We start from the raw sequence: 19,456 nt of genomic DNA on the forward strand, positions 1-19,456 counted from the left end.
AAGCCAAGTTTTCATGAATTAATGGTTTTTCGACTACCTAACCTACCTAACCTAACCTAACCTAACTTTTTTGGCTACCTAACCTAACCTAAAATATAAAGATAGGTTCGGTTAGGTTAGGTAGGGTTGGTTAGGTTCGGTCTTATATCTACGTTAATTTTAAATCCAATAAAAAAAATTGACCTCATACATTATGAAATGGGTAGCTTTATCATTTCATAAGAAAAAAATTAGGGAAAATATATTAATTCAGGAAAACTTGGCTCATTAGGCAAATCGAGCCTTGCATAATAAGCTGAGAAGTGCGTTCTGGCTACTAGGTATGACATATATATATATATATATATATATATATATATATATATATATATATATATATATATATATATATATATATATATATATATGTCGTACCTAGTAGCCAGAACTCACTTCTCAGCCTACTATTCAAGGCCCGATTTGCCTAATAAGCCAAGTTTTCCTGAATTAATATATTTACTATAATTTTTTTCTTATGAAATGATAAAGCAACCCTTTTCTCTATGTATGAGATCAATTTTTTTTTATTGGAGTTAAAATTAAAGTAGATATATGACCGAACCTAACCAACCCTACCTAACCTAACCTAACCTATATTTATAGGTAAGGTTAGGTTAGGTAGCCAAAAAAAGCTAGGTTAGGTTAGGTTAGGTAGGTTAGGTAGACGAAAAAACATTAATTCATGAAAACTTGGCTTATTAGGCAAATCGGGCCTTGAATAGTAGGCTGAGAAGTGTGTTCTGGCTATTAGGTACGACATATATATATATATATATATATATATATATATATATATATATATATATATATATATATATATATATATATATATATATATGTCGTACCTAGTAGCCAGAACGCACTTCTCAGCCTACTATGCAAGGCCCGATTTGCCTAACAAGCCAAGTTTCAATGAATTAATTGTTTTTCAACTACCTAACCTAACCTAATCTAACTTTTTTGGCTACCTTACTTAACCTAACGTATAAAGATAGGTTAGGTTAGGTAGGGTTGGTTAGGTTCGGTCATATATCTACGTTAATTTTAACTCCAATAAAAAAAATTGACCTCATACATAATGAAATGGTTAGCTTTATCATTTCATAAGAAAAAAAATTCAGAAAATATATTAATTCAGGAAAACTTGGCTTATTAGGCAAATCGGGCCTTGCATAGTAGGCTGAGAAGTGCGTTCTGGCTACTAGGTACGACATATATATATATATATATATATATATATATATATATATATAGAGAGAGAGAGAGAGAGAGAGAGAGAGAGAGAGAGAGAGAGAGAGAGAGAGTGAGAGAGTGAGAGAGAGAGAGAGTGAGAGAGAGAGAGAGAGAGAGAGAGAGAGAGAGAGAGAGAGAGTGAGAGAGAGAGAGAGAGAGAGAGAGAGAGAGAGAGAGAGAGAGAGAGTGAGTGAGTGAGTGAGAGAGTGAGAGAGTGAGAGAGAGAGAGTGAGAGAGAGAGAGAGAGAGAGAGAGAGAGAGAGAGAGAGAGAGAGAGAGAGAGAGAGAGTGAGAGAGAGAGAGAGAGAGAGAGAGAGAGAGTGAGAGAGAGAGAGAGAGAGAGAGAGAGAGAGAGAGAGAGAGTACACATGAGAAGATGTGCGGTGATTTAAGTAATGGGGCCGAGTGCTGTCTGGGGCCAGAGTTTGATAACTGCTGATTTGTGTTGAGTAATTGGAGGTCGTTGACGATTTTGGGTAGTTGAACTCCAAGCACAAACACCATAATTGAGATAAGAATACATGAGAGAGTAATAGAGCATTACCAGGGCAGGGCGAGGTACATCTGATCTTAGAAAGAATACCAACTGTTTCAGATTTTTTAGCTATATTTTGTATATTGTATTGGAATACACTCGGCAAAGCGTAAATAATTTAATACATCTTAGATTCTGGATGCTCTGAGCTGTTAGCGTCCTCCCGTGACAGTCCTGGACACTTGTCGTGACAGAACTGTTAGCGTCCTCCCGTGACAGTCCTGGACACTTGGCGTGACAGAACTGAGAGTCTTGAGTGCGTCGCCCTCGCCACCACACGCAAATATGCAGATTCTGGTATGTGTTAAGTGCTTGTGAACTCTCCCGCATGTGAGGGAGGGAGGGAAGGGTGGAGGGCAGTGAAAGTGGGTGGATGTGGCAGGTTTGCTCAGTCAGCTGCGGCCAGGTGAGGAGGACTGACGCGCCACACCTTTGCTGCTCCAGGTTCCAGCTGCGTTCCTTTCCCGCGCGACACACAGACCCGCCACCGCTCGCGCGCCGCCGCCAGTCGCACACGGACCGTGGTCGCTACTTGCTGCGTTTACCGACGCTCCGCTACGGGCTTCAACTGTTGCTGAGTTTTTTGTGCTTTTTTTTAAAGATTTCGTTTCGCTGAGTGCCTCAGGATATTATATAAGTGGCTTTCGGAGATTACTGTGCCGTGCCTGGAGACTCACGGCACGTATTTTCCGTGCTCGGGGACTCAGAAGACGTACTGTGCCGTGCCTGGGGACTCACAGGACGTATTGTGACGTACCTGGGGACCCAGAAGACGTACTGGGCCGTGCCTGGCGTCTCAGAAGACGTACTGCCCCAGAGAGTCTCGTTGATACGGAAGCAGTAAGAGGCGGAGACTCTTACTGATCACGGTAGCCCTCGTGAGGGAAGCTTTATCACTGGAGGTGGTGAGGTGAGATGCCCTGACACCTCAGAGATGCTACCACACATGATGCTGCCTCTCCTGGTCCTCTTCCTTGGTGAGTATCTATACATTTCTCCTGCTTTTGTCTTGTATATATATATATACATTTGTGCTATATTAACCTAAAGGCTTATTAGACAGTGACATAATACCACACGGTATAATGGACATAATATATGCTTCTGGACACTTCTTCTCTATATTCTGACCGACAGAACACGTTGTGGCCTTACTAACGATGCATGACAGGTAGTTAGATGATGTGTTATGTGGTTATGTATGTGTTTTGTGGTGTCAAGCGCGCAGTTGACTGCTTCTTCTCTCCGTCTCTCGCTCTTGTAACAACACGTAGCGTCAACTACACTAATTTGGAGGGTAAAGGAACCATCTTTAGGGAAGACAAGGTGTATGGAAGTGTTGGCGGGTCGGGCAGTGGGAGTTCTCTGCCACAACCCGACGGACCGGTGCCCTGCGCCTCGTACAGCATCGCAGGCTCCGTCGGCGCGTTTTCCTGCGCGTTGACGTTGTGGTCGTGCGCCTGGGCGTCGTGGTGGTGCGCCTGGGAGCCGGGCGTCGTCGTGGTCTTCCGTCTGGGCGTTGTCGTGGTGCGTCCGGGCGTCGTCGTAGTCGTGCGTCCGGCGTCGTGGAGGGGAGAGAAGCGTGTGGGAGTCTGCCGTCCTCAACACTGCCAGGGGCGTCCACTCCTGTCTGTTCCAACGGCACTTGAGAAACATTTCCGTCATGCAAGATGCGCGGAGAACCTTGCCCACACCTGCAGCCACACCTACAGCCACACCTACACCCACACCTGCAGCCACACCTACACCCACACCTACACCCACACCTACACCCACACCTGCAGCCACACCTACAGCCACACCTACACCCACACCTGCACCCACACCTGCAGCCACACCTACAGCCACACCTGCAGCCACACCTGCAACCACACCTGCAGCCACACCTACAGCCACACCTACAGCCACACCTGCAGCCACACCTGCAACCACACCTGCAGCCACACCTACAGCCACACCTGCAGCCACACCTGCAACCACACCTACAGCCGCACCTACAGCCATACCTACAGCCACACCTGCAGCCACACCTACAGCCACACCTACAGCCACACCTGCAGCCACACCTACAGCCACACCTACAGCCACACCTACAGCCACACCTGCAGCCACACCTACAGCCACACCTACAGCCACACCTACACCCACACCTGCAGCCACACCTACAGCCACACCTACAGCCACACCTACAGCCACACCTGCAGCCACACCTACAGCCACACCTACAGCCACACCTACACCCACACCTACACCCACACCTGCAGCCACACCTACAGCCACACCTGCAGCCACACCTGCAGCCACACCTACAGCCACACCTGCAGCCACACCTACAGCCACACCTACAGCCACACCTACACCCACACCTACACCCACACCTACGTGAGACAAGGACCCGTGAGACAAGGACCCGTGAGACAAGGACCCGTGAGACAAGGACCCGTGAGATAAGGACCCGTGAGACAAGGACCCGTGAGACAAGGACCCGTGAGACAAGGTCTCGTGAGACAAGGACTCGTGAGACAAGGACCCGTGAGACAAGGACTCGTGAGACAAGGGGACTAGGAGGGGCCCCCTGAAATGATTGACAAGGGACCCGTAAGGGACCCTAAATATAGTCTCTCAGGTTAACAAGCTTTGGCTGGGACCACTACCACCGGATAGTCGGATGGTCGTTAGTGGCTAGGGTGGTTGTTAGTGGCTAGGGTGGTCGTTAGTGGCTAGGGTGGTTGTTAGTGGCTAGGGTGGTTGTTAGTGGCTAGGGTGGTCGTTAGTGGCTAGGGTGGTTGTTAGTGGCTAGGGTGGTTGTTAGTGGCTAGGGTGGTTGTTAGTGGCTAGGGTGGTTGTTAGTGGCTAGGATGGTTGTTAGTGACTAGGGTGGTTGTTAGTGGCTAGGGTGGTTGTTAGTGACTAGGGTGGTTGTTAGTGACTAGGATGGTTGTTAGTGGCTAGGGTGGTTGTTAGTGACTAGGGTGGTTGTTAGTGACTAGGGTGGTTGTTAGTGGCTAGGATGGTTGTTAGTGACTAGGGTGGTTGTTAGTGGCTAGGATGGTTGTTAGTGACTAGGGTGGTTGTTAGTGACTAGGGTGGTTGTTAGTGACTAGGATGGTTGTTAGTGACTAGGATGGTTGTTAGTGACTAGGGTGGTTGTTAGTGACTAGGGTGGTTGTTAGTGACTAGGGTGGTTGTTAGTGACTAGGATGGTTGTTAGTGACTAGGGTGGTTGTTAGTGGCTAGGATGGTTGTTAGTGACTAGGGTGGTTGTTAGTGACTAGGGTGGTTGTTAGTGGCTAGGGTGGTTGTTAGTGACTAGGGTGGTTGTTAGTGACTAGGGTGGTTGTTAGTGGCTAGGATGGTTGTTAGTGACTAGGGTGGTTGTTAGTGGCTAGGATGGTTGTTAGTGACTAGGGTGGTTGTTAGTGACTAGGGTGGTTGTTAGTGACTAGGATGGTTGTTAGTGACTAGGATGGTTGTTAGTGACTAGGGTGGTTGTTAGTGACTAGGGTGGTTGTTAGTGACTAGGGTGGTTGTTAGTGACTAGGATGGTTGTTAGTGACTAGGGTGGTTGTTAGTGGCTAGGGTGGTTGTTAGTGACTAGGGTGGTTGTTAGTGACTAGGGTGGTTGTTAGTGGCTAGGGTGGTTGTTAGTGACTAGGGTGGTTGTTAGTGACTAGGGTGGTTGTTAGTGGCTAGGGTGGTTGTTAGTGACTAGGGTGGTTGTTAGTGACTAGGGTGGTTGTTAGTGGCTAGGGTGGTTGTTAGTGACTAGGATGGTTGTTAGTGGCTAGGGTGGTTGTTAGTGGCTAGGGTGGTTGTTAGTGACTAGGATGGTTGTTAGTGACTAGGGTGGTTGTTAGTGACTAGGATGGTTGTTAGTGGCTAGGGTGGTTGTTAGTGGCTAGGGTGGTTGTTAGTGACTAGGGTGATTGTTAGTGACTAGGATGGTTGTTAGTGGCTAGGGTGGTTGTTAGTGGCTAGGGTGGTTGTTAGTGACTAGGATGGTTGTTAGTGACTAGGGTGGTTGTTAGTGACTAGGATGGTTGTTAGTGGCTAGGGTGGTTGTTAGTGGCTAGGGTGGTTGTTAGTGACTAGGGTGGTTGTTAGTGACTAGGATGGTTGTTAGTGACTAGGGTGGTTGTTAGTGGCTAGGGTGGTTGTTAGTGGCTAGGGTGGTTGTTAGTGGCTAGGGTGGTCGTTAGTGACTAGGGTGGTTGTTAGTGGCTAGGGTGGTCGTTAGTGACTAGGGTGGTTGTTAGTGGCTAGGGTGGTCGTTAGTGACTAGGGTGGTCGTTAGGATGGCTTTGACACCTCCTGGTAGGCCTACCTGAAAATATTTACAATAGATGGAAAAAACACAAGAATCTTGGGCCGTGTCTATGAGCCTCCTCCCTCACCCCTCACCCCTCACCCCTCCCTCACCCCTCACCCCTCACCCCTCACCCCTCACCCCTCACCCCTCACGGCTCCCTCACCCCTCACCCCTCACCCCTCACCCCTCACCCCTCACCCCTCCCTCACCCCTCACCCCTCACCCCTCACCCCTCACCCCTCCCTCACCCCTCACCCCTCACCCCTCACCCCTCACCCCTCACCCCTCCCTCACCCCTCACCCCTCACGGCTCCCTCACCCCTCACCCCTCACCCCTCACCCCTCCCTCACCCTCACCCCTCACCCCTCCATTGTAACTCCTCAGCCCTAGAGAGTGAAAGCTGACATTCCCCCCCCCCCTTGCACTCTCACCCCTGCTGTAACAGCTTGAGTGAGAGTACTACACTCTCACTCTCACATGCTGCTGCTTCTCTCTCATCTCCTGATTTTATCCCTCGTCTCATTTTCCATTCTTCCTCATTCTTCTGCTGTCTCTTGACCTCCGGGGTGGACGGTAGAGCGACGGTAGAGCGTCATGCAGGTAGGTGTTCAATCCCCGAGAGTCCACAAGTGATTGGGCACCATTCCTTCCCCCCGTCCCATCCCAAATCTAATAGTGTGGGGTTACAGTGAGTCTTCCTGTGTATAGTGTGGGGTTACAGTGTGACTCCCTGTGTATAGTGTGAGGTTACAGTGTGACTCCCTACATATAGTGTCAGGTTACAGTGTGACTCCTACATATAGTGTGAGGTTTCAGTGTGACTCCTACATATAGTGTGAGGTTACAGTGTGACTCCTACATATAGTGTGAGGTTACAGTGTGACTCCTACATATAGTGTGAGGTTACAGTGTGACTCCTACATATAGTGTGAGGTTACAGTGTGACTCCTACATATAGTGTGAGGTTACAGTGTGACTCCTACATATAGTGTGAGGTTACAGTGTGACTCCTACATATAGTGTGAGGTTACAGTGTGACTCCTACATATAGTGTGAGGTTACAGTGTGACTCCCTGTGTATAGTGTGAGGTTACAGTGTGACTCCTACATATAGTGTCAGGTTACAGTGTGACTCCCTACGTATAGTGTCAGGTTACAGTGTGACTCCTACATATAGTGTCAGGTTACAGTGTGACTCCTACATATAGTGTCAGGTTACAGTGTGACTCCCTACGTATAGTGTCAGGTTACAGTGTGACTCCTACATATAGTGTCAGGTTACAGTGTGACTCCTACATATAGTGTGAGGTTACAGTGTGACTCCTACATATAGTGTGAGGTTACAGTGTGACTCCCTGTGTATAGTGTGAGGTTACAGTGTGACTCCTACATATAGTGTCAGGTTACAGTGTGACTCCCTACGTATAGTGTCAGGTTACAGTGTGACTCCTACATATAGTGTCAGGTTACAGTGTGACTCCTACATATAGTGTCAGGTTACAGTGTGACTCCCTACGTATAGTGTCAGGTTACAGTGTGACTCCTACATATAGTGTCAGGTTACAGTGTGACTCCTACATATAGTGTCAGGTTACAGTGTGACTCCCTACGTATAGTGTCAGGTTACAGTGTGACTCCTACATATAGTGTCAGGTTACAGTGTGACTCCTACATATAGTGTCAGGTTACAGTGTGACTCCTACATATAGTGTCAGGTTACAGTGTGACTCCCTACGTATAGTGTCAGGTTACAGTGTGACTCCTACATATAGTGTGAGGTTACAGTGTGACTCCTACATATAGTGTGAGGTTACAGTGTGACTCCCTGTGTATAGTGTGAGGTTACAGTGTGACTCCTACATATAGTGTCAGGTTACAGTGTGACTCCTACATATAGTGTCAGGTTACAGTGTGACTCCCTACGTATAGTGTGAGGTTACAGTGTGACTCCTACATATAGTGTGAGGTTACAGTGTGACTCCCTGTGTATAGTGTGAGGTTACAGTGTGACTCCTACATATAGTGTCAGGTTACAGTGTGACTCCCTACATATAGTGTCAGGTTACAGTGTGACTCCTACATATAGTGTCAGGTTACAGTGTGACTCCCTACATATAGTGTCAGGTTACAGTGTGACTCCTACATATAGTGTCAGGTTACAGTGTGACTCCCTGCGTATAGTGTCAGGTTACAGTGTGACTCCTACATATAGTGTCAGGTTACAGTGTGACTCCCTACATATAGTGTGAGGTTACAGTGTGACTCCTACATATAGTGTCAGGTTACAGTGTGACTCCCTACATATAGTGTCAGGTTACAGTGTGACTCCTACATATAGTGTCAGGTTACAGTGTGACTCCCTACATATAGTGTCAGGTTACAGTGTGACTCCCTACATATAGTGTGAGGTTACAGTGTGACTCCCTACGTATAGTGTGGGGTTACAGTGTGACTCATGCGTATAGTGTGAGGTTACAGTGTGACTCCCTACATATAGTGTGAGGTTACAGTGTGACTCCCTACGTATAGTGTGGGGTTACAGTGTGACTCATGCGTATAGTGTGAGGTTACAGTGTGACTCCCTACATATAGTGTGGGGTTACAGTGTGACTCCCTACGTATAGTGTCAGGTTACAGTGTGACTCCCTACGTATAGTGTCAGGTTACAGTGTGACTCCCTACGTATAGTGTCAGGTTACAGTGTGACTCCCTACGTATAGTGTGGGGTTACAGTGTGACTCCCTACGTATAGTGTGAGGTTACAGTGTGACTCCCTACGTATAGTGTGGGGTTACAGTGTGACTCCCTACGTATAGTGTCAGGTTACAGTGTGACTCCCTACGTATAGTGTCAGGTTACAGTGTGACTCCCTACGTATAGTGTCAGGTTACAGTGTGACTCCCTACGTATAGTGTCAGGTTACAGTGTGACTCCCTACGTATAGTGTGGGGTTACAGTGTGACTCCCTACGTATAGTGTGGGGTTACAGTGTGACTCCCTACGTATAGTGTCAGGTTACAGTGTGACTCCTACATATAGTGTCAGGTTACAGTGTGACTCCCTACGTATAGTGTCAGGTTACAGTGTGACTCCCTACGTATAGTGTCAGGTTACAGTGTGACTCCCTACGTATAGTGTCAGGTTACAGTGTGACTCCTACATATAGTGTCAGGTTACAGTGTGACTCCTACATATAGTGTCAGGTTACAGTGTGACTCATGCGTATAATGAGATACTTGACAAAATACAATGAAACTTGTTATAATTCTCTGAAACTTACCAAAGCACTTTGAAACTTGCACAAGTAATGTCAAGCTCACAAAAGCATTCTGAAACTGGCAACATTAAGCAATCTGAAAACTGAAAACGTACGCCAAAACTAATTAACTAATATAATTTAGTAATTGAAGCAGTTCACTATTTTACTAATTGTACTCATTTTTGTATTCCTTGGCAGCCATTACTGTCAAGGTATCAGGGCTCAGAGGTCCCATTCTCTCCGCTCAGAGGTCCCATTCTCTCCGCTCAGAGGTCCCATTCTCTCCGCTCAGAGGTCCCATTCTCTCCGCTCAGAGGTCCCATTCTCTCAGCTCAGAGGTCCCATTCTCTCAGCTCAGAGGTCCCATTCTCTCAGCTCAGAGGTCCCATTCTCTCAGCTCAGAGGTCCCATTCTCTCAGCTCAGAGGTCCCATTCTCTCAGCTCAGAGGTCCCATTCTCTCAGCTCAGAGGTCCCATTCTCTCAGCTCAGAGGTCCCATTCTCTCAGCTCACAGGTCCCATTCTCTCAGCTCAGAGGTCCCATTCTCTCAGCTCCGAGTCCCATTCTCTCAGCTCAAGAGGTCCCATTCTCTCAGCTCAGAGGTCCCATTCTCTCAGCTCAGAGGTCCCATTCTCTCAGCTCACAGGTCCCATTCTCTCAGCTCAGAGGTCCCATTCTCTCAGCTCAGAGGTCCCATTCTCTCAGCTCAGAGGTCCCATTCTCTCAGCTCAGAGTCCCATTCTCTCAGCTCAAGAGGTCCCATTCTCTCAGCTCAGAGTCCCATTCTCTCAGCTCAAGAGGTCCCATTCTCTCAGCTCAGAGGTCCCAAGCTTAGAGCTGACTGGTGTTCTTCGCGCGGAGATTTCTCGTTCTTTTAGCCCATATGCATTGTTCTTTAAGATCAAAGATGCTGTATTTGGAGCTGAGATATCAACTGTGGAATTGAGATCTGCTTCCGGATGCTGGGATCTCTCTCTCTCTGTTTTTATCTCTCAGGTGTGAGAGATGTCCTTGAAGTTGAGAAATCTCTTCCCCTGAGCTGAGAAATGACATGCTCAGAAATGAGAGATATCACATCCTGAGAGGTGAGACAGAGCATCCTGCATGCTGACATTGCACATCCTCTGCAAGATCTCATCTCGCTGCTGTGAGCATCTTACACCTTGGAGATGGGGGGGGGGGGGGGGGGGGGAGCAGCTTCCGGTGATCTGTGGTCAAGCAAAGTTTCCTCTCTTGGATGAATGTGACTTCCGTTACTAATTACCCAATACCTCAATCAAGCACAAATGTATCTTTTGTAGAATCTTTTAATTAAAATATATGGTGGTTAAATCCGTTCCCATTTGAAGGGACCGCAGATGTCATAATGTCAGGAAATATCAGCTAACTGCAAAAAAAATTTGTATAACACAAGTCTGAAAATAACAGTTGGTAAAGGCTTACAAAGTTCTATTGTAACGCATTGTTCGCTTGCTCAGTACCGCTAAAGTGCAAATAACACACAGCCCCGCTCCTGTGCCAGGTAAGTCCACTACGGGCTCACCATAGCTCGTGCTACCTGCCCACGCCATCACAATTGAAATTTGAATTTGAATTGAATTTAAATTTGAATTTGACGCCATCCCCGAGCGGGCCCCGTGTCTGCGAGGGGCGTCAGTCACTCCCAGAGGGCGCCTCTCACAACTTGCTCACTGGAGTGTGAGTGTGTGGGAAAAGTGCGTCCTTGGTGCTGGAGTGCGTGTGAATGCGGCGTCGTCTGCGCACTCTTCCTTCCCTAGTGGGAAACACGGACTTCTTTGGACGCATCCAGAAGGTCACTTTGTGCATATCTTAGTTGATTACTTACCTCTAAGGCCCCGGGCCACTCAGCCAGCATAAGGCCACTCAGCCAGCATAAGGTCACTCAGCCAGCATAAGGCCACTCAGCCAGCATAAGGCCACTCAGCCAGCATAAGGCCACTCAGCCAGCAAAAGGCCCAGGCCACTCAGCCAGCATAAGGCCCAGGCCACTCAGCCAGCATAAGGCCCGGGCCACTCAGCCAGCATAAGGCCACTCAGCCAGCATAAGGCCACTCAGCCAGCAAAAGGCCCAGGCCACTCAGCCAGCATAAGGCCCAGGCCACTCAGCCAGCATAAGGCCCGGGCCACTCAGCCAGCATAAGGCCACTCAGCCAGCAAAAGGCCCAGGCCACTCAGCCAGCATAAGGCCCAGGCCACTCAGCCAGCATAAGGCCCGGGCCACTCAGCCAGCATCACACACTGGTCACGGAACAAAACAAGTGAATAACATTAGCGTACAGGAGCGCCTGACTGGTCCTGTAAAAACCCAACCCTTGTTCACTCGAATTTTATTGTCATATTTCCGAAAATAGGAATATTTTAGTTGTCGAATTATCTAATTATAATTATAAATACCATTATAAATATGGTATTTATGAATATATTACTGTGTTAGGCTGGACTGGATATTTATAACACACACACACACACACACACACACACACACACACACACACACACACACGCACACACACACACACACACACACACACACACACACACACACACACACACACACACACGTCAGCTAACACAAGTCTCCTCTTTGTCTAATGTCCCCCCAAGGCTTTACCTGCCAGCAATGTCAGGTGAGGTCACAGGCTGCAGGCACCAGGAGCTGGGGAACTCAACGAAGCTGTAAGTACCTATCTTTCCCAGGCGGCTCCTCCCCGCCAAGTACCTCCCCTCCGTCAGGTGGCTCCTCCCCGCCAAGTACCTCCCCTCCGTCAGGTGGCTCCTCCCCGCCAAGTACCTCCCCTCCGTCAGGTGGCTCCTCCCCGCCAAGTACCTCCCCTCCGTCAGGCACCTCCTACACAGTTATCCTTCAGGGGGAACCTCTTCAGATAACTCCATGTAGTTCGTTCGTCAAATGTATTTTCTGTTACATGATTGTATTTCAAGTTGTTACTTCGGCGGGTCTGTCTTCATTCAGGGAGCTTCGTAGTTTGCACCTGTGGCATGTGCATGGTCTTGTAAGTGTGTCTTCAGTCTCGTGTCTCTGTCGGGCTGTTCTCCAGCAATGTCTGCTGTCTGCGGCTCCTCCGTCAGGTGGCTCCTCCGTCAGGTGGCTCCTCCGTCAGGTGACTTGTTGTAATCCACAATTTAAGAATAAGTTTTAGCAAGTGAATCCAGCACTAACTTCGAGTTAAGTAGAATAACTACGTCAGACGCGTACAAACTGGTTGTCAAACTTTAACAATTGAAAATGGTCGAGGAAGAAGGGAAACTCCGGTATACCAACTGGCTGGACGAGGCTCTGAGTTTACAGTAAACAGTCGGGTCGGACAGGAAGGTACAGGGGAATATCCCATTGTTGTTTAGTAGACTAGGTAGACCTTGCGGGACAGGCGGCGGTGGGTATACGAACAATTTTCTTTGCTTCAGAAAAATGCCAGGAGCCTGATTCACGAATCAGTTACGCAAGCACTTACGAATGTGTACATCTTTCCTCAATCTTTGACGGCTTTGGTTACATTTATTAAACAGTTTACAATCATGAAAACTGGCCAATCAACTGTTATTGTTATAAACAGCCTCCTTGTGCTTCGGAGCTCGTTAACTGTTTAATAATTGTAAACAAAGCCGCCAAAGATTGAGAAAAGATGTACAGGTTCGTAAGTGTTTGCGTAACTTTTTCGTGAATGTAGCCCTATAGCCTTAGGAAAATGGTCAGACCAGGCGAAAATTATAGATTATTTGATTGGTGCCGGAGCAATTCTCTGATAGGCTAGTTATGAACCCTGGCATTTCATTGGTTTGGGCACCTGTCTTTAGGCACCTGTCTCTCCCTAAACAGTTCACGCATGTTGCTTTGTGAGACCAGGTTCACTATTATCTAGTTGACAGGCAAGGTGAAAGGAAGTTGTGTTGTCAACCCGGCCCAGGAAGGCAGAGTATAACCTCTCACCTGACTGTCACTGAAGTTCTCTGGCACTAAACTAGAGAATGCCTCTAGTTTTACGGAATCCCAAGTCTGTTGTTGTTGGGTTCAGCCACTCGGAACAAAACGTTCCAAGCAGCACGGGCTATGGTGAACCCGTGCTTTTGCAAGAGTTCAGGTGGCTCCTCCGACAGGTGGAGCTCCCGTTGTACTCACCTGGCACAGGAAATGTGTGATCCTCCGTCAGTGTTACAGTGATCCTAAGTTACAGTGATCCTAAGTTACAGTGATCCTAAGTTACAGTGATCCTAAGTCGTGTTACAGTGGAGGACTAGAGAGACTTCATTACGGGCGGACACAGCTAAACTGATCCCGTGTGACAAAGAGTTAGCAGGCGTAAACAGACTCCAAATTGAAATCAGTGGAATTCATATACGTATGTCAAGTTGGATAAGCGCCTAACCTGTATATATGTAATAGTGACTACGATAATAAGTATCGTCACTCAGGAGTGAATTATATAAGAGATAAGGACTTGAACCGTTGTTGTTGTTTAAGATTCAGCTACTGGGAACAAAAAGTTCCAAGTAGCACCGGCTATGGTGAGCCCGTAGTGACTTGAACCCTACAAGGGTGTATATATAGTGCGGCCAGGCACCTGACTGTGTGTGTACCGCTGCTCGAGTAACAGTCGTCACGGTCAGTTCCCAAGTGTGTCTCTCCCTCAAAAAGCCTCACATCCCAGGGTGTGTAGTGTTTTTTTTTTTTTTTGAGATCTATACAAGAGTTGTTACATTCTTGTTACATTCTTGTACAGCCACTAGTACGCGTAGCGTTTCGAGCAGGTCCCTGGAATACGATCCCCTGCCGCGAAGAATCGTTGTTACAACCAAGTACACATTTTACTGTTGCGTTAAACAGAGGCTACAGTTAAGGAATTGCGCCCAGTAAATCCTCCCCGGCCAGGATACGAACCCATGACATAGCGCTCGCGGAACGCCAGGCGAGTGTCTTACCACTACACCACGGAGACTGTTGTGGCACATCCCTGGTGCCTGCACAAGAACGCCACCTGCCGCACCTGTCAGCCTAAGACGCTTAGCCACACCTGTGTCCACGTTGATGACAGATTACCTGATCGTGTCAGCGTGGCGTGAGTGAGTGAGGAGGTCTGGCCACACGCTAGTGAGGAGGTCTGAGACAGACAGCGTTACCACACTCTCTCTCTCTCTTTCGCTGTCTCTCTCTCTGTCTCTCTCTCTCTCTCTCTTTCTCTCTCTGTCTGTCTGTCTCTTTCTCTGTCTGTCTGTCTGTCTGTCTGTCTGTCTCTGTCTCTCTCTCTCTCTCTCTCTCTCTCTCTCTCTCTCTCTCTCTCTCTCTCTCTCTCTCTCTCTCTCTCTCTCTCTCTCTCTCTCTCTCTCTCTCTCTCTCTCTCTCTCACTCACCCTACTGGTCCATATAAACAAGACCTTGACCCACTGAAGCAGGACCCACTGGAGCAGACATACTGCCGACCTGGCCCTTATTGGCAGAAGAATATGCTGATGATATGCGACATATTGCAGCATACCACGCTCCAAGGGTTGACTAATTTTAGAACTTCAAATAACTTGCGCATTTCTGAGGTTCTGAGTTACAGCGCTTGAAGCTGGTTCTTGAATGTCATCGAGAATGAGTTGATTAACTCGACGGCTCGCTGGAGTTGATTAGATGTTGTGTATATATATTTTTTTGTTTGTGGCGGCATTTGGAATCGTGTCTGCGTCTGATTGTGGTCAATTCTGGGCAAAAATATGGAATTTAATATTTCTTAGCATTCCTGCTTGTCAATGTACGTACACGTCCTAATATACACAAGTACACACACACATACACGTACATACGCACATAACTGGTGGAATGCATTAGGCAGTGATGTGGTGGAGGCTGACTCCATACACAGTTTCAAATGTAGATATGATAGAGCCCAGTAGGCTCAGGAATCTGTACACCAGTTGATTGACAGTTGAGAGGCGGGACCAAAGAGCCAAAGCTCAACCCACGCAAGCAGAAATAGGTGAGTACACACACACACACACACACACACGCACACGCACACGCACACGCACACACACACACACACACACACACACACACACACACACACACACACACACACACACACACATGACATGATCTCAGATGCAATCTTTCCTGAAGGGTACCAGGTGATACGAAAAGAGAGGACACAGAGACAGGGAGGGGGAGTAGCACTCCTAATAAAGCGGAAATGGAAGTTTGAAGACCTGGGAAATCGAGTTACCAATGAGTGCACAAGCTTCATACATGGAACTCTGACAGTAGATGGGAGGAAGATTGTGATCATGGTAATCTACAATCCCCCACCAAACAGTAGAAGACCCAGGCAGGAGTATGATGACAACAACAAAGCATGTATAGATGAACTGCAGAAGGCAGCAACACTAGCCCACAGAATGAGAGCGAAGCTGCTGATCATGGGGGACCTAAATCATGGAGAGATAAATTGGGAATCAAGGAATCCCCATGGAGGGGATGAAACGTGGGGAGCAAAATTAGTAGATGTTATAGACAGGAATTTCCTGACACAACATGTGAAGGAAGACACAAGGGAAAGAGGAGGAGATGCACCGAGCCTATTAGACCTGATTTTCACCCAGAACGTAGAAGATATCGAGAATTTAGAGCATGAAATACCTCTAGGGGCCAGTGACCATTGTGTCCTAGTCTTTGACTACATGATGGAATTCAAAATTATGACCATGGGACAAGAGATCTGGGAAAGGAGAGCTGACTACAGGAAAGGGGACTATATGAGGATAAGGGACTATCTGGGTGAAGTGCAGTGGGAGGAAGAAATTAGAGGAAAAACAGTCCAAGATATGATGGACCTAGTCATACAGAAATGCCAGGAGGCCGAAGAGAGATTTATACCAACGGTAAAGGGAAAAAATAAGAAGGAATATAATAACCCATGGTTTAATAGACAGTGTCAGGAAGCAAAAATGGCCAGCAGGCGGGAGTGGAGGAAGTACAGAAGACAAAGAACAGAGGACAACAGAAGCAGATACAACAGAGCTAGGAACGATTACATTAACATAAGACGAACATTGGAAAGGGACTATGAGAACGATATTGCAATCAAAGCGAAAAAACAACCTAAGTTACTACACAGTCATATAAGAAGAAAAATGTCGGTGAACGACCAAGTGACAAGACTAAGGAAGACAGAGGGGGCATATACTGAAAGTGACAAGGAAATCTGCGAGGCACTGAATGCCAGTTTCCATGGAGTGTTCACTACCGAGCCTGAGCAGCTCCCATTGTTGGAAGGGGTTACCCTAGATGAAAGACTATCAGATATAGAGGTGACAGCAGAGGAGGTAATGAAACAGTTGACAACTCTAGATGCAACTAAAGCAGTTGGACCAGACAAAGTATCACCGTGGATACTAAAAGAAGCAGCACAGGCCCTCAGCGTGCCTCTGGCAATGATCTTTAATGAGTCACTTATGTCAGGAGAATTGCCCAGTTGCTGGAAGAAGGCAAATGTCGTGCCGATCTTCAAGAAAGGAGATAGGGAGGAGGCACTTAACTACAGACCTGTATCACTGACAAGCATCCCCTGTAAAATACTGGAAAGAATAATTAGGCTACGACTGGTTGCACACCTGGAGAACATTAGGTTTGTGAACAAACATCAACATGGGTTCTGGACAGGGAAATCGTGCCTAACAAACCTTCTGGAATTCTATGATAAAATAACGAGGATAAGACAGGACAGAGATGGTTGGGCAGACTGCGTATTTCTGGACTGCCAAAAAGCCTTTGATACAGTACCGCACATGAGACTGCTGTTCAAGCTCGAGAGGCAGGCGGGGGTGGGGGGAAAGGTCCTAGAATGGATAAGGAACTACCTAACAGGAAGGAGCCAAAGAGTTACGGTAAGGGGCGAGAAGTCGGACTGGCGAACAGTAACAAGTGGAGTACCACAAGGATCGGTGCTGGGACCAATTCTATTTCTTGTATATGTTAACGACATGTTTACAGGCGTAGAGTCCTACATGTCGATGTTTGCGGATGATGCAAAGTTGATGAGAAGAGTTGTGACAGATGAGGATTGCAGGATCCTCCAAGAGGACCTGAACAGATTGCAGAGATGGTCAGAGAAATGGCTACTAGAATTCAACACGAGCAAATGTAAAGTTATGGAAATGGGACTAGGAGATAGGAGACCAAAGGGACAGTACACAATGAAGGGGAACAGCCTACCTGTAACGACGCGTGAAAGAGACCTGGGGGTGGACGTAACACCTAATCTATCTCCTGAGGCACATATTAATAGGATAACGACAGCAGCGTACTCTACACTGGCAAAAGTTAGAACATCATTCAGAAACCTAAGTAAGGAGGCATTTAGGGCGCTTTACACTGCCTACGTAAGGCCAGTCTTAGAGTATGCCGCCTCATCATGGAGTCCCCATCTGAAGAAGCATATAATGAAACTGGAAAAGGTTCAGAGGTTTGCAACGAGACTCGTCCCAGAGCTACGAGGGATGGGGTATGAAGAGCGCCTGAGGGAACTGTGCCTTACGACACTAGAAAGAAGAAGGGAGAGGGGGGACATGATAGGAACGTATAAGATACTCAGAGGAATTGACAGAGTGGACATAGACGAAATGTTCACGCGGAATAGTAACAGAACGAGAGGACATGGATGGAAGCTTGAAACTCAGATGAGTCACAGAGATGTAAGGAAGTTTTCTTTTAGCGTGAGAGTAGTGGGGAAATGGAATGCACTTCAGGAACAGGTTGTGGAAGCAAATACTATTCATAATTTTAAAACCAGGTATGATAGGGAAATGGGACAGGAGTCATTGCTGTAAACAACCGATGCTCGAAAGGCGGGATCCAAGAGTCAATGCTCGATCCTGCAAGCACATATAGGTGAGTACATATAGGTGAGTACACACACACACACACAAACTAGCTAAACACAGATGCCGAAGAAATATAAGAAAATTCACTTTCGCAAACAGAGTGGTAGACGGTTGGAACAAGTTAGGTGAGAAGGTGGTGGAGGCCAAGACCGTCAGTAGTTTCAAAGCGTTATATGACAAAGAGTGCAGGGAAGACGGGACACCACGAGCGTAGCTCTCATCCTGTAACTACACTTAGGTAATCACACTCACACGTGAGGTGGAACTAAGGAGTTCACCCCTAGGAGTGTTGAACAAGTATAAGAGACGACCTAGTGTGCGGGTCGTACAAGCCGACTGCTTGGGCGTGTAGGCGGCATTCTTACGGTATCGCCCGAGCTGGCGGCCCGAGGTGCAGTTGGCTAGGTGATTAGTTCTGTGGGTCTCTGTGTCTCAACCTGTCGCTTCCTGTTTTTGTCTCTCTTGACTTGATTGGTTGAGAGTAATCTTGAACAATAAAGATGTATTACTCTAATTTACTTGGCTATAATGGCAGTGATTGAGCGCAACGACAATTAAGTGAACAGGTTAATACAGTTATTCATTAACCTTCAGTTAAGTAAATAGTATTAAATAGACTCGTAAACAAACAAATGAACGCTGAAATGCATGTCAATTAAGAATCAGCTGATGAATGTAAACATACTTGAGAGGCAGTGTTAGTAAACACAAATCAGCTGTGATGTTTAAGCCCTTCCGGGGCTGCCTTACGGGGGCGGGGGCGTCCAGTATAAATAAGGAAACCAGGCAGGTCCACTACGGGATCACCGTAGACCGTGCTACTTGGCACATTTTGTTCCAAGCAGCTGACGCTAAAACACCACAGATCAACGAGGAAGTTTCTTATTGATAAAGCACGATAACTAGACCCTCAACAACAGTTTGCTTGAACACACGAGCACAACCGTTAGGCCTACGGCTGGGAGAGTTTATTGTGCCTATGGCTCTCTGTGAGCCATGATGATATCAAAATTGAGAGAGAGAGAGAGAGAGAGAGAGAGAGAGAGAGAGAGAGAGAGAGAGAGAGAGAGAGAGAGAGAGAGAGAGAGAGAGAGAGAGAGAGAGAGAGAGTGAGAGAGAGAGAGAGAGAGAGAGAGTGAGAGAGAGAGAGAGAGAGAGAGAGAGAGAGAGAGAGAGAGAGAG

At 47.3% G+C, this 19,456-nt stretch overlaps 1 protein-coding gene across 2 annotated transcripts in view; it reads left to right on the forward strand.

Annotated features, from left to right (window-relative positions):
* The first annotated feature begins 1,682 nt into the window (after window positions 1–1,682).
* Window positions 1,683–19,456, forward strand: part of LOC123772499 (uncharacterized) — a 103,448-nt gene continuing 85,674 nt past the window's right edge. The window contains exon 1 of one of the 2 annotated variants that reach the window (XM_069325941.1): window positions 1,683–2,784. In XM_069325941.1, the coding sequence (XP_069182042.1) occupies window positions 2,742–2,784 (43 nt within the window). In that variant the 5' untranslated portion in view covers window positions 1,683–2,741. The remainder of the gene's footprint in view (window positions 2,785–19,456) is intronic. The other variant, XM_069325942.1, reaches the window with a different exon arrangement.

Source organism: Procambarus clarkii, chromosome 17 (genome assembly GCF_040958095.1).
Source record: "Procambarus clarkii isolate CNS0578487 chromosome 17, FALCON_Pclarkii_2.0, whole genome shotgun sequence".
NCBI classification, from domain to species: domain Eukaryota; kingdom Metazoa; phylum Arthropoda; class Malacostraca; order Decapoda; family Cambaridae; genus Procambarus; species Procambarus clarkii.